Here is a 15,562-nt window from a genome sequence, read left to right on the forward strand (position 1 = left end):
TCTGGAATTATTGATGAAGTTTTATTGTTCTCAGACGCTGACCAGTATGTCAAAGCAGGAAAAGAAAGTGGAGTTCGAGATCGAAAAGGCCTCGGCGAAGGCTATACTTGCTGTTCAAAAGTGGTATGGTTACCTATAAATCTCATGTATTGATCTGAAATCTGTGGGTTTTTTTTTTTTTATTTCTGACTTTTTAACTTTCAAATTTGGGCTATTGTATTTTTTTTTTAGTTTTGAGATTTTTTTTTAATCTAAAAAGAAAATGGTGTTTGGCCTAATGCTAGTGAAATTTGTTAACAGGAAACGGGTTCAGTTATCCAAAGTGATGGAAAGCTTTGTTACTTCATATGCTGCACAATGCAAAGTTCAAGAGAGGATGAAGGCTGTGAAGTTGGCCATTCAGATGGCACGAGAAGTTTGCAGAGTTCCTTTCCTGAAGCAGTACTGCACCCTCGATGAGGTAGGAAAGGTTGTCTTTAATACCCTGTTGGAACATCTACTGTAAAATGAAATCAAAATAGATGTTTAGCATATTTGAGTTGTTTGTAGCATGTGCCTGTTTTTATGGACAAAACTCAATACGTACAGTAAAAAGGACTGATCTACAGTAGTGCTGGGCGATATGGCGATCTTGGATTATGAAGGATTAGAATGTGATGACGATCTGCCAAAGCGCAGAGATCGTAGAACCGGCTGTAGTGTGCATTTTATCCCTTGCAGTACTTGCCTGTTCTATACTTCTGTCCATATGCAAAGTTGCATCTAAAGTTTTTTTTTTTTTTTTTTTTCCTCTGCCAAATCGCACCATTTGCTAGTACATTTGTTATTTTTTGGGCTCTAGTGGCCTTTATATGACAGTTGCTCGACAGGAAAGGGATCAGAGAGAGCAGGGAATGACACGCAGCAAAGGGTCCCAGGCCGGGAATCGAACCTGGGACCGGCTGCAGGTGAGGAACTACAGCCTCTGTACATGGGGCGGGCTCTCAACCCACTGAGCTACACACCACCCCAGTACATTTGTTTTTAGCACTACGGACACAGATGAACCAATCAGAACTTGTGGGAGACTTGAAATATTTGCATCCATACACTTCACATAAGTTGTGCTCTCACATGCTTGCTTGCTTACTGTAACTGTAAAACATTGTCCTCAAACATTTGGCTGCTTGACAATGTTGAGCCACTTGCAACATTGTGTACATTACTAATTGCTGGTATAAAAAATTATCCTAAATAAAAAAATAAAATCACCGGTACTCGTTATAAACCAGTATACCTCCCCATTAATACTGTGATGTCTGTTTTAGGTTCTGGATATACTGCAGGCTCCAGTGGAAGATCAGTTCATTGACATGAAGTGTATCACTGTGGGTCCAAAAATGAGGTTTGTCATGTTAAGGTTGACCCTCATGTCGATGATGCGGGTTAATGTATTTGATTTTTTGTATTTTAAAAATTTTAAAAAGTACATCTAGATCACAAACATACTAAATGTATTTAAAAGTAAGTAAACACAATAGCTTACAGGACTCTACAGTGCAAGCATTTCACTTGCATTTGCGCCTTAAAAAACTGAAAGGTGAAAATAATTCAGTTGCACAATGTGCGAGTAGAGATAAATACCAAATATTATCCTAACTTGTCTGAGATGGCAAATCTAAAGAAAATAACTTATTTACAGTTATTTAAACAGTCGGAACGTAGCTGACTAATGACTGTACCACATATTTAGAAAATTACCTAATTTTTTTAGGTGTAACTGTCCCATCTGCTGTACGTTTCAGTACGTGCTGCACATGTCACACATCAGTTGATTGTACCTAATTTAAATAAACTGTAACTATTATTCAGTTAAATTTTTTTATTGGTTAACAGTTCATCTGCAATAGTTAAAATAGAGGTGTCCACATCTGATATATGAGATGAGATAAATGAGAATCAAAATTAAATTTTAAAAAATGCGTGATGTGCTGCCTATTTATGTTTTCGATTAGATATTGTTTGTGCCCCCAAATATTTTAATTTTGGAGTACACATGTACCTTAGGACAAAAGCCAGCATAGAGCCTTTGCTTAATGACTTAAAGCCTTCACGAGCATACAAACCAGTTATAACAATGATATGATTGTTGACGCCCACAACCATTTCTGCTTGTTTTTTGCCTTTCATTAATCAAATTACCTGCATCCAGAACTGCAGCTTTATAAATACTATGGCCCATTGTCTGGTCTTTTCTGTGCTTTATTTGCTAAACATTTACTGATTCCCTTCCCCACCATAGCGTATATTTCAACTTTCAGTTGCCTTTTTAAAAAATGTTATAACTGAACAATAATTATGTTTTTGTCATCAAAGTTTTATTATGCTTAATATATTACAAAGATCAAACTGAATCCTTGGACTGGATTCAGGACTGTGAACTTTTTCTGTTTTTACATTGTGCTAGATAATGATGTCAATCCTTTTTCTATTTCTTTCTTTTCCTGCTTTGTTGGGTTTTAGTTGTGATAATTAAATCTGAATGGCACTCAGTCTTTTTTTGTTGTTTTTTTTTTTTTTTTTAGTTGCGTTTTCATCTCGAAACACCTTGACCAGAGTTTGACATTGTCCTTGGAGATGAAAGTTCACACCCACAAAGAGTGAGTCCTCTGAATGTTGTTTTTTATTAACTCTATATTTAACTCTTTATACCTCTGCCAAGGTGGCAATGTTTTCACCGGCGTTTGTCTATCAGTCCGTCTGTCTGTTAATGTGAATGTTTGTTTGCAGGATATTTCAAAAAAGTTTTGAGCGGATTTAAATGAACTTTTGAATTTAATTTTGGAGATGGTCCAGCAGGTATTGTGGATATAGTATCCAGAACAAGTTTTAGAGCATAATGTGGACGTTTGGCTGGTTCACCACCACCTGCTGGTGACTTTGCACCTCTAAACTTGGCAGAGGTTTGCGCTCTGAGTTCTTTTGTTGTGTTTGGTTTCCCCCAATCTTGAGCAAATTGTACTTAAAGTCTAGAAAAAACTTATTAGCTTTAATAAGTTTATTCAAGATACTGGACTAAAATTTGTCAGCAGAGCAAGCTGCACTCCCAGTGCACACTTTGGCTGCTTACTAGGGCTGTTATTTTGTTCATTTTGTTAACGAGTGATTACATGTTCCCCATAATGATTGAGGGCTGAAAAGGCTGAAATCTCCGGTCTCTGTTTCTGACCTTAGCACCGGCTTTCCTCCCGCTGTGAGTTGATCTCTATAGCTCCTGAGTGATGCGCGCAGCAGGAACTCTAGATCTATGCTTGAACGCAGCAATTCCTCGCGAGAGTATGTGAGCATTATGGAACGTGATTAAAGTCTGACAAAAAGAGCAAATCTTCTGTTGTTGTAGTGCAGCATTTTAGTTGTGCCATCATTAATGAGTTAACGAAAACGCAGAAAGTTCTAAACCTGTATTAATGTATAAAAACAGTACACGGAGCTGCTGCAACAGATTGCTGTTTCTCTCAGCACCCAGAAGTCACTTGGTATAATAAGAAAGGTGAATAGTCAGGTGAATTCAAAATGTATGCTTACACTATTATAATTTAATTATTCCTTACATTTCATAATGTAATTTTGTTTGGGCAATCACTTACCCATCTACTTTAAACTAAATTGTGTTTTTCTACAGGGTGATCACGGGTCCTTAAAAAGTTTTAAATAATTTTTTTCAAATAAAAGGCCTTAAAAAGTCTTAAATTGTCTGAAATTCAGATTATATAGGTCTTAGATGTGCTTTAGTCACGTCACCACGAGAATTTCTGGTGAGCACGAACTGAACCCTCTTCTCATGCAGACAAACTGGCTGTGTCGTGTGGTTATGTTTCACTGACTGTGACGCGCAGCCGTTTGCTTTACCTGCAGTGTTTAGTCAATAAGGTTTTCTTTTAATTGGTTTACAGTCAGCAACGTGGGGCAATATGACAGGGCAGTTGTCTTTTTCAAAAGGTCTTGTAGTACAAGAGTTCTGTGGATCCTGGGATGTATAACATATTTTTGTTCTTTTCTTAGCTCATCTCCACTCATCAACCGCAAGCTTGACAACTTCAATGAAAAACTGTTTTCAGAGCCAAGTTGTAATGCGCTCCCAAACTCCCAGAAAGTGGCTGAACAGAACCCAGAACCCAACCTAATAGCCTCACCTCCAATCATTTTACCTCAGAGGAAAATCAGTCTTTCTCACCAGAGCACACTCCCACCCTCTGCAAGCCTGGATGTAATTGTCGAGGAAATTATAGAGGAGGGACAAGACAATGGTTGGTTACGTTTTATGACAAATCCCCTCAAAAAATCTGCTAAAGCTATTTAATTTTTGAATCAATTTCTGTGTAATAATCTGTGTTTTGTTGCACTTATATTTATAGCTGGCCCTGAGCTGTGCAAAAACGGACAGCAAGGTGACAAAGGTGGACGATATCTACAGCCCGACAAGATAAAGTGTAAGTAGCAGCACTAAAATATCGAACAATCCATAAATTGGAATCAAAATAAGTTGCATTAAATGTAAAAGGACTGGACAGTCTTCTTATAACCAGTGCATAAGTGTAGTAAAGCCATGTTTGCACAGAGTAAATTACTGTATTTTCCAATGTATAGAGTGTACGGCTTTATTAGTTGCTCTCTTACATATTTACAATATTCTTGGAAAAATCCACAAATGGGCCACAACTTGGTTTTATTTCAATACATCTGAGAATTATAGCGTCTTCTAAGCAGAGGTTGAGATGGACCAAGAAGTGAAAAGTTCACTCTCAGGTGAGCTTTATGTTTCTGTGTCATATCAACAAAATAATTTCTTGGTTTTCTTATTTTTGTTTTCGGCCAAGAATTTTTATTTCCTTAGTATTTAGATATAGTTATTGTTCAGTCAGGACCGCTTTAGTCAAAATAAATGTGCATTAGGATTTATATAGCAACTTTGAGCGCTTTACATGGATATGCATGCAGTTGTATATATTTGGCGGTATGGGTCTGTTCTGGGACCACCTTGCCCTTTCCACGAGCTTACGTGGAAAGCCAGAGGGAGGGAGAGCACTCCTCCCTGACCTTCCTTGAGCCCTAGCTAAAGGCTAAAGCAAGGAGAGCGGTTAGCAGAAACCCCTGGAACAGATCAGAGCATATGTTAATGACACCCAGTGAGTTGGTTACATACTGACCTGGAGGAGTTGGGGTGGAGGTGGGTTGTGAGATGCTTGCTGAGGAGGTAAAAGACAGCTGTCGCAGTTTAGGTAGTGCTTCCTGTATGCTTTGACCAATAGGGAGCCAATCTTGGCCGTTGGTTGACTGGAGGCGTGGCTGGCTCGACATCCGCAGCCTGCCTGAACTAACGCTATGTTCAGTCATAGCTCCCAGACGGGCCACTACAGGATTTGGTTTAAATATCCGTGGAAATACGTTTTTTGACACATTGTGTGTACATTAAGCATGTGAATCTCCATCACTGACAACATTTTGATACGCATCTCGATACACTACCAGCGATCCGATACATTAGCGATACATTGAAACCCTTGGTGATACGATTCACCCCTGTAACCGATTTGATATTGATTGAATGGTGATTCAGTTCTACACAATGCAATGCAATTTTGTACGATGCGATTCACAGGGTGACTGCGGGGCCTTAAAAAGTTTTAAATAATTTTTTACAAATAAAAGTTCTTAAAAAGTCTTAAATTGTCTTAAATTCAGATTAGATAGGTCTTAAATGTGCCTTAGTCATGTCACTACAAGAATTTATGGTGAGCACGGACTGAACGCTCTTCTCATGCAGGCAAACTGGTTGCGTCGTGCGGTTATGTTTCACTGACTGACGCGCAGCCGTTTGGTTTACCTGCAGAGATTACTCAATAAAATTTTTGTTTAAAAAAAAAAACAACAGAGCGAGTTGGATGCAGAGCAGAGGTGGAGAACAAAGTGAATAAAGGAGCTCAACAGCAGGTAAATCACTACAACATCCTACTAATGTTATGTTTGGAAGAAGTTAGGCTCTCTGGTAGCTAGCCTGATCCTAGTGTGTGCGTGCACGATTGTTTAAGTGCATGTTTGTGTGCGCACACAAGTATTTGAGTATGTTTGTGTGCGCACGCTCGTGCCAGTGTTTGTGAGTTGCGTGTGTTTGTGTGTGAGATACTTTTTTTTTATTTTATCAGCTTAAGCAGGGTTTAAATATGCTTTATATATAGACTTTTACACAATTAAGTGTGCCTGGATTAATTACATTTAGACTGAGGTTCAAGTAACTCATCACATCTACTTAAATTTGTTTGATTTTTTTTAAGGTACTTCTACTTAATATGTTAGTGTTTGTGTGTGTTTTGCTTTTTGTGCTACCAACATGCCTTAACCTAATACTGCAAATAAAACAAGTTAATAATTTAGTTGTTAAAAATTGTGCTGTAACACATACTAATGCTATATTATATTTCTCATTTCATCAGAAAATATCAAACAATGACAGGCTTCATGATGATAAACACATGATGTAACCACAGAGAGAAACTGTGACTGAGAACATCCTCTACATGATGATCACTGACATGAGGTCTGTGTCCATGGATGAAGATAAAGCTTCACTACAATCATCCTCACCTTTAATCCAGGTCACATTCTGTCCTCAACGACACATTTTACATTTTACAAAGCTCATGGAGAGATAATATGAAGAGACTGCAAAGAAAGTGAAGAATGCATTTAGCACAAACAGCAAACATGCTCTCACTGCTGATATATGGACACGTGTAGCTAATAAATCTACCTTAGGGTGACCTGTCATTACATTCACTATGAGATGAATAAAGAGGCTGAAATAAAAAATTGTGGTGTTTTTTTTATTCGATTCATTGAATAATTTATTGACCGATTAATCGATTATGAAAATAATAATTTGTTGCAGCTCAAGTTGAGAGGGAGCTGGAAAACAAATGAACTGAACTCAGACACATGCCTTGATGTCTAGTCAGGCATTTTCTCTTTACCTTACCTTCTCACCTACCTCTTTTACCTCGCCGCAGAGTTTCTGTTTTCACAACATTTCAAATGAAAATTGTGTTTTATATCGATACAAGTGAGACCCTCAGTTTGTGTAAGGTTTAGCAGCACAGCATTTTTTACAAAGCACCTGTGTTTTGTCAAGTTTACCATTTCTACAAATGGTTTAAAGTATGTAGGTGCGTTATAAATCTCATAGCTGCTGCTGCTGCGCTCACGGACCTCCGTGTTGTAAGTTTGTTGCGGTACCAATGTGCTTCCCGGCTTCAGTTTGTGTTCAAAACAAAACACGAAGCATGTGGTGCATTCAATGTGCCTCGGAAAAACTGAATAATATACAACATGAAAAAATTGCCCTGCGACCCTGAAGTCAATGCAACCATGGATCTTACCAATGCAGGCACGCAGTGACCGATGCATCTCAATTTCACTCGTAAATTGTACTGATGCACACTGAATGAATCGATACTCGCATTGCGCACGTTTGTATCTAGATACCGATTCATATCAAATAATCTCCACATGCTTAGTGTGCATATACATTATGCTTTGTGTGTATTTAAAGTTTTAGCTGCATCTTTGTTTGCACTTGTATTAGTTTAATCAATGAGTGTTTTTCTTGTTTACATATACGATGTTATAAAATAAAAACCGTTTTTTCCACTTTATTTTTTTGATTCTGTTTTTTTAGAATTATTAATCATTTATTTCAGAAAACAGTTTTTTTTTAAACTCGTGTGGAAACAAAATAAATACTAATTAATAAAAAAAAAACCATAATTAAACAAAAATCTATGTTAAAAATAAAGTAAAATTCAATTAAAAGTAGATATAAGTTGTAGAGACATAGATTATTCTGACTGCTCTTTTTTAACTTGTAACGGTGTATGAGAACAGCAGGTTTATTGATTAAGTTTTGATCAACTTAGTTTAAATTAACCTAATTTAAATGATCCTGCTGACGTCATTCCAGACTGTAATGATTAAACTAAAATAAATGGTCACAAGGATGCATCAGTTATTTCACCACTAGGGGCCAGAATATTTGACAGAATCAGTAGTTGTCATTAACCTACGATGTTTATGACGCTACAGTCCCTGGCATTGATTGTTTCGTCCACAACAACAGAACAACTTTATCCACGGATCTTTTGTAGCTCTGATGAGATGTTGATTAAACACGGGTGAAGCTGATTAAAGCTGCTTATGTTTTCATGGAGCGCCGCAGCGCTACACGAGGAATAGATGGAGCTTTACAGGCACAGAAAAACTAAATGGGCAGTAGTGGCTCTGTATTTACGGGTCAGTAATGATTTTTGTAGTTTTTTGGCAGTTTAGATTATGTTTTGGGTGGTTTAGGTGGTGTTTAATGTGGCCAGGATGGGAGAGGGGAGGGCGGTGCGTCTAATAAGCGGTTCCTAGAAACCTTTCCCCATGAAGAAATGTTCTTTGCCTCACGGTGACGGCGTGTCATGCCGATTCTGTCAATTTTCGCGTTTAACAGTTTTCATTGGTCGATTCTAAGATTTTGTCCGCAATTCAGTTAACATGGATTTTATAGGTTCCTACATATACATCTTTAGAAATATTCATGCAATAGTCGTAATGCACAGTTACTGTTTAGGCTATGGCACGTTCACACCAAACGTGTCAAATGCGTCAAGTGTACATACACAATATATGGTGGACAAGGGGTTGAACGACTACATAATTTTAAAGGTCGACTCTACGTGCATACTAGTTGAATCGACGTCGACTAGTCGATGACGTCACCAAGAGCCGAAGCTGTGCCGAGTGGCAGTGTTGCGCCAAAATCTGTGACCAAAAAAAATCTGTGACTGTGGGTGGTGACAGTTCCTACCCCTGCAGCGTCTCTGCAGACATTTAGTCCCCCTTAAACACGTTTGTAATTTTTCTCCAGTCTGCATTTACTTCACCCACCGGAGCGTCATGTTTAAGGGGGAGTAAATGGCTCCTGAATAGCTACAAAGAGGTTTAACACTAGAGTGCTGAGAAACCGCAGCGGTCACAGATTTTTTCAGGTCACAGAATTTGGCACGACCTATCAGGAGCAAATTCCGAACAATGAAAAAAAAAAACAACTCTAACTGGAGAAAGATGGACAGGTGCTCTTCTGCTGGAATAGAGCACTTGTAGTTGGGGTCCTGGTAGGAGATGCGAGTGCCGATACAGGTCAACAGGTCGTCAAACTAGGCCCAGGAGAGATGGAAGTAGCGCTGAAAGAGAGCAGCTCTAGGGAATCCAGAAATGGCACTGAGGCGCCCTTTGATGATGATGTCCACACTCTCGTCAATGAACGGGAGTCGGGGGCGACGTGTTCAACATGGAATTCCAAACTTTATTTTCCATTCAACCACACTTCTCTATATATAGAGTCACACCAAAATACATCCGACTGGAAACACCGCCTTTTCAACACAGTGTTCCCCACCACTTCACAGTCACTTGGTGAATTATGAATGTAACTGATCGCCACAATATCATCTATTGTATGAACCCCATCTAAAGACTTTTCAGTTCTTTTTCTTTGTGATGCTTTTTTCCAGTAAACCGGTGGGTGATGGTTACTCACATTGTGAACCCAAGTCACTTCTACATCCAATATGTGACTGAAGATGGGAAACGGAAGATCCTTTCCAAAAAGACTCAATACATCTGCTCGAAAGAAAGCTACCGCTTTACTTCCAGTGATACTGTGGAGACTGGTTTGTATCCTAGACAATTTTATCTTAAGCACTGTGGTCCAGGAGTTACTGTTTTTGGTTTTTTAACAATGTTTGAACTTGATTATAGTGAAGGTCCATAGGGGTGGGACGATGGATAAGTTCATGATATGATTTGATAGATGATATTGGGCCCCCGATAACGATATGGTATGATCATTTGGAAAGGGAGAAAAGACCAAATAAAAAATTGCTATTGGAAAAATAACCATGCTTTAATTTAACTTTATCTCTGGGCATACTTGCATACTTACTCTGGGTATGACCTCTTAACTCGATACGAATATAAAAAGAATAAAACGATAACAAAAACGATTTTTTCCTATTTAAAGTGCCATGTAAATAAAACCCGAAAACTGAGACTGACAATCCATGCTCGCCTTAAAATAAAACTAAATCTTGTCCATCTTCATAAAAATATTCCAAATCGTGAATGAACTTTGCAAACTAGAACAATCTACACAGCCTAGTTTTAAGATATGGACATGTTTTTTGGGGATGTCTAGATTTTCTGGGAACAATTGAGACTTTAGGAGATTGAATTAGTCTCCTGCAGTTGAAAAGACAAAGGTATGCTTTACCCCCTTTGTGATACCCCTCATACCATCAATGATGGATTTTGACATTTTAATATTGAGATGTATCTTTGTAGGCGATGTCGACCCAACTTTAGTGTCTATTAGCGATGCACGATATTGGGTTTCTGGCCATATCTGATATGCTGATATTATACAAACCATTTGGCTGATAACAGATACCGACATTGTTTCCCTCACACCTGATTGCAGAGATCAACTAGTATACCTCCTTAAAGGAGGTAATATATTTAGCCACTTTTTGATGTTTTGTTGGTCTTTTTGCAGAATTACGTCAAACGAATTTTGACAAAATTTCCACCTAAGTTTGACCTAACGCCATGGAAGACTTAATTTCATTTTGGAGGGAAACCAGATCAATATACAATTGACCAATCTTTATGAAATTTGACTGTTATGTCGGGTATTGGTTTTTCATTTAGCACAGACGATGAGGTGTCGATGAATATGTCTGAATAACAAGCTTTGCTTCTTTGATACAATTTCTTAATTATATTGGTTGGACAGCCGGTATCTATAACATGCAGATAATAGGATAATGTCTATTAATCATACCTTCTGCTGAATTGGTGGAACTGGAGACATTTTCTTTAAATTTTAAAGATGCACTGATGCCATTATTGGTTATAGATACTTGTAAAACATGCTCTGAAAATCAGATGTGATGATAGATGGATTTGATTCAGTAATCAGACAGTTTGGTGGTGAAAGAACAATGTCGGCTTTGTGGAATTACTTTAACGTTAACTGACAAAATTATGAGCAAAATTGTTTTTCATTTAATTATTCATAGTATCTGTATTTGTTTCATTAGGTACACTTATCAGTACTCTGTATCAGTGAGTACACAAACAGGACTACTTGTATTTTGTCTGAGGAAAAAGTAGTTTTAACATCCCAATTAGATTTATTCATTTTCAGTCGTACATGGCTCACCCAAAACAAAAGTTAAAATAGTTTCTCTAGGTTAAATAAAATTGGGATCAAAGAAAATGCTTGCTTAAATGTTTTCAAATGGTATTAAAAACAAATTCATTAGATAACTGCCTGAGTAATAATAAGGTGTGCATTTCCAAATTAAGGGGGAGTACTGATTAAATACTAGTTTTTTTTGTTATAGAAAAAGCAAAGATTGGTATTTTCAAAATTATTTAGCCTTTTGTCTTTTACATGATTTGTGTTTGGTTATTATTATAATTCCTGCAAAAAATATGTAAATGCTCATAAGTCTTAAACAATATGTCCTACCTTAGAGTAGGTCCCTCATCTTTTTGAAAAAACAACCCTAACCTGCTATCCACCTGTTCAGTGTCTAGTTTGAATAACATAAACTCCACTTGGTTGATTTTCAACATGTCTTTTCTTTTCTAGGCTCCCTGGTATTTGCCCAGTATGAGGATGGACTGTGGTCTCGGGCCCGTGTGGTCAAAATCCTGCAGAGCGGCCAAAGTGAGGAAGTGAATACCTGCCACATTACTGATCTCGACACTTTGCATGTCTTCTTTCAAGATTATGGACCAATGAAAATCATCACCATAAAAAGGTAGACACACGAAAAAAGTGAACATGGTTCTGAGCGAACTGCGTTTACTTCTTTTAAGTGATTCCTCGACAGTGAGATATGATTATTCTAGATCTTGTTTAATATTTCCCCATTTTTATTTTTTACCTGTGATTTTTTTGGCATGAACTTGTAACCCCTCAGGCAGATTGGCCAACAACCGAGTGGCTTAAAATGTAACTAAACCCCTAAGTTTTTGCTGACCTGCCGTGAGTGGGGAAATTAAAAAAATAGCTGATTATGGGTGTTTTTCCTGGAGCAGTTAAGACACACCCAGTCACAGTAGCCTAGCTCAACTCCCACAAACACACGCACATACAATACCAATATGAGCATGCATGGGCAAACAGCCCACTTTCCAGCCATGACCCCCAGAAAACCAACTTACACACACACACAAACTTAGCAACAAGAGGTACACGCATGTCCATGCATACGATGTGGCTGTACATACACACATAGCTTGATTAACCCTCTGATTAGACCAGAATCAACTCTATAGAAGCACAGAGTCACAAACATCACTGCAGCTGAACACAGTCAGCATGGAGCTGTCAGCCAATGCTCGCTGAAGACTGAGGGAGCAGGAAACCTAAGTCCCTCATCCCAGCTCTTATAGGAGGGGCAGGATGTGAGCACAAAAGCAGAAGTGATAAGTTTTCTCAAAAGAAATAATGGAACATGGACGAAAATGAAATTTTAAAACTTAATTCTTTCTTTACTGCACAGTACCAGATAGTCTGTGGACCAGTACTTGTCTGGAGCCTGGTGGTTGAGGACCACTGGCATTCTTGAGTGTTTTTAGGAGTTGCTCATTGGGAAGTGCATGCAAAAGCTTACTACTGTATAAAGTACTTTCTGTTTCTACTAGTTTCATATTAATCTCAATCTGTCACCATCTCAGTAAAGAAGAAGGCATTATCACTTCCAAACTGAAGGCTATAAACTGTGAACTGAGAAAGGTTGACCAGGCAGCAGATATGGAGCTGGGATACTTTGCACCTCAGGCTACCAGATGCTCCCTTAAGGATTTGGTTCCCTATGACTTGGTGAGTGTGCTGACGTTTGGTGGTATCTTGCAATGCATACCTTCAAAAAGTTTTCTTTTTTGCCAAAAATAGACCTTTGTAAATGCGTGGCACAACATAACTGGCATGCTGTATAAGATGTGGCTATTGTATTGTAAAAGAGTGGAAAGGCTTTTGTTCACCAGTATCAATTTCAATTTTTTTTTAAATTATGAATTCTCTTTCTAATATCACATTATTTCATTGTAATATGTCAAAATACTATGCCCTGAATATACATTTGTCATTTTAGGGGGAAAACGAATGCTTGTAGCTAATAGATATTATTGTGTGTGCATGTAGACAAAAGGCTGGACTGAGGAGGCCCGGACAGAGTTTTACAATGTCGTTTGCCATGCGGTCGTTGAGATGCATCTTATGGGTCAGAACAGAAACGCTCTGTTGGTGGACCTAAAAAGGACACCGATGGATCAGTCCAGCGATGAGGCCATATATCTCCGAGACTACCTTGTTTTAATGGGAGTGGCCAGGTACATGCACGTCTAAATGTGCATACAAGATATTAGGAGAGCTTCAGCAACTTTATGTCAATGTTTAAATAAATAGCATTTAACTCTAATGTTTTTAATGAAAGTTTTTGAATTTGACCTTAATAAGAACTTGTAGCTTAAGTGTTTACATTTCTGTGCATCTTTCTGTGTCTCATAGGTTTTACTCCCCAGTGGCATTAGCCAAGAGCTGGTCATATGATCCACCAATCCTACCTGAAATCAACACCATGCATGATGCTCTGGTCACCCATGTCAACAGTCCCTCTGACTTTTACATCCAACTGGTAGTAAACAATGCAAAATAGTACAAAACACCCTGTTTATCTTTGGAGGTTGTCGGCATCTTTCTCTTTTTATGCCAGGTAAAGGACCCGGCGTTCTTGCTTTTCTCAGCCAAGCTTCAGGAGTGTTACAGTGCAACCTCAGAGTTGAGGGTGGATGAGCTTACCATTAATGCTCCTGTAATTCATGGGGCCTGTGTGACTTGCTTTGATGGCAACTTGTGGTACAGAGCTCAAGTAATAGGTGAGAACGTTTATGGTTTCGATAAGTTTTTAAATTTGTTCATTCAGATTCAGTGCAATTCTGTTACTTTTTGTTTTTTAACTTATTTTTTATTGAATTTTTAAACAATCACATTTTGCAACAGTGGTTCAATTTTCCTTCCAAAAGACTTTCCATTTTCATCAGTTTTCTGTCTTCCTCTCTCTTCCACATCTTCCAGCACTTAATATTGCAGATATGCATGGTATAAAACTCTTGCAGATAATTGTGCAGTAAACTAGGAAGTGGGGAGGATTAAATGAGTTCATGCTTCTTAATCTTTTTTTAATTTGACGCACCATGTGAAAACCGGAACAAGTCGGCTTGGGGCGGTTTGACTTATTTACAGATTCTGATGTAGTCTAGTAGTAGTCTAGTAGCAGTAGTTCTAAAGTGTAGGTCCTAAGATTTCCAAAGGTGTTGCACACATTTAAATAATATTTGAAGTTATGGCTGTTTGAATGTTGTCACTCTCGACTACACGAGGGAGAAAATGGTCTTCAAAGATTATGAAGTTTTCATCACCTCAGAGCAGCCAGCTGAGGGGGCATAAACATAGGCCGTGCATTTGCATCACTTTCAATTAGAGTTTAGTTCGGGCCCAAAAAATCCGACCCGACCCGACCTGGGCCCGCGGGCATAAAGCCTGACCTGTTAACTTAAATTGTAGGCCAGAGCCCGAAGCAAACCTGATGTACATTATTATTTTATTGAACGTATTGCAGCTGGTAGATTAGTAGTGCGGTGCCTCACACAGCGAGGGGGGAGAGAGGGGGATGTATGTGTGTTGGGTGCACACACTCACCGCAGCCCAAAAGGTAAATGTAATGACGTGACTCGAGCCTTTATCACAGTTTTACAGGCTTTAATGGAGGTTGTAGTAACACGCCAAAAATAAACAAAAGCATAAAGAACCATTTTGGAACGTGATACACTCATTACCGTGGGAACAGAATTGTTCTATAGTCTTTTCCCGCTTACGCCCACACTTTCCCCACTCTCCCAGCCACAGACCTGACTGAAGCACGCAATCATATTTGTTCCCTGCGCTCTAGCAGCAAGTAAGGAATGAGCAAAATCAGCAAATAATATTCAGTGAATGTGAACGCTGAACAGCAAAACGCAACACAACGCCATCAATATCCCGTCCCACTACTAGCAGAAATCACTTTAGAAATGATACCACAAAAATATAGAAGTGTTTTTGTTTATTAAAAAGTAATATTAATGTAATAGAAATTTAAAAAAAAAAAAAAAAAAAAGTTAAAATTGAAGCCCGCCCGACAGCTAAGCGGGAAAATGAGGCCCGAGCCTAGACCAAGGCTCGGACCAAGAATCTAAACTTTATTTTGCATTAACCTAACCTCCCAGCAATGGTTGTCAATAGCTGTTTTAGTTTTAATGTACTTCAGAGCCGCAAATAATATCCTTACCTTCCGTATAGAGTTGATTCGAAGCGCAGCATTAGCGTTCAGAAACAGTTTTACTTTTAGCAGCTGAATTCTCATCTCTGCTCTGA

The 15,562-nt window shown here is 38.4% G+C and overlaps 1 protein-coding gene across 4 annotated transcripts in view; it reads left to right on the forward strand.

The window, feature by feature from the left end:
* The window catches only part of rnf17 (ring finger protein 17), a 57,287-nt gene that overhangs the window by 27,136 nt on the left and 14,589 nt on the right, over positions 1-15,562 (forward strand). For all 4 annotated transcript variants that reach the window (XM_028437003.1, XM_028437001.1, XM_028437002.1 and 1 more), the window contains exons 6-17: positions 35-123; positions 301-460; positions 1,308-1,384; positions 2,565-2,639; positions 4,042-4,286; positions 4,395-4,469; positions 9,588-9,746; positions 11,732-11,903; positions 12,826-12,970; positions 13,292-13,479; positions 13,658-13,784; positions 13,863-14,025. In XM_028437003.1, the coding sequence (XP_028292804.1) occupies positions 35-123; positions 301-460; positions 1,308-1,384; positions 2,565-2,639; positions 4,042-4,286; positions 4,395-4,469; positions 9,588-9,746; positions 11,732-11,903; positions 12,826-12,970; positions 13,292-13,479; positions 13,658-13,784; positions 13,863-14,025 (1,675 nt within the window). The remainder of the gene's footprint in view (positions 1-34; positions 124-300; positions 461-1,307; positions 1,385-2,564; positions 2,640-4,041; positions 4,287-4,394; positions 4,470-9,587; positions 9,747-11,731; positions 11,904-12,825; positions 12,971-13,291; positions 13,480-13,657; positions 13,785-13,862; positions 14,026-15,562) is intronic.

This window comes from Gouania willdenowi, chromosome 21 (genome assembly GCF_900634775.1).
Source record: "Gouania willdenowi chromosome 21, fGouWil2.1, whole genome shotgun sequence".
In the NCBI taxonomy this organism is placed as follows: domain Eukaryota; kingdom Metazoa; phylum Chordata; class Actinopteri; order Blenniiformes; family Gobiesocidae; genus Gouania; species Gouania willdenowi.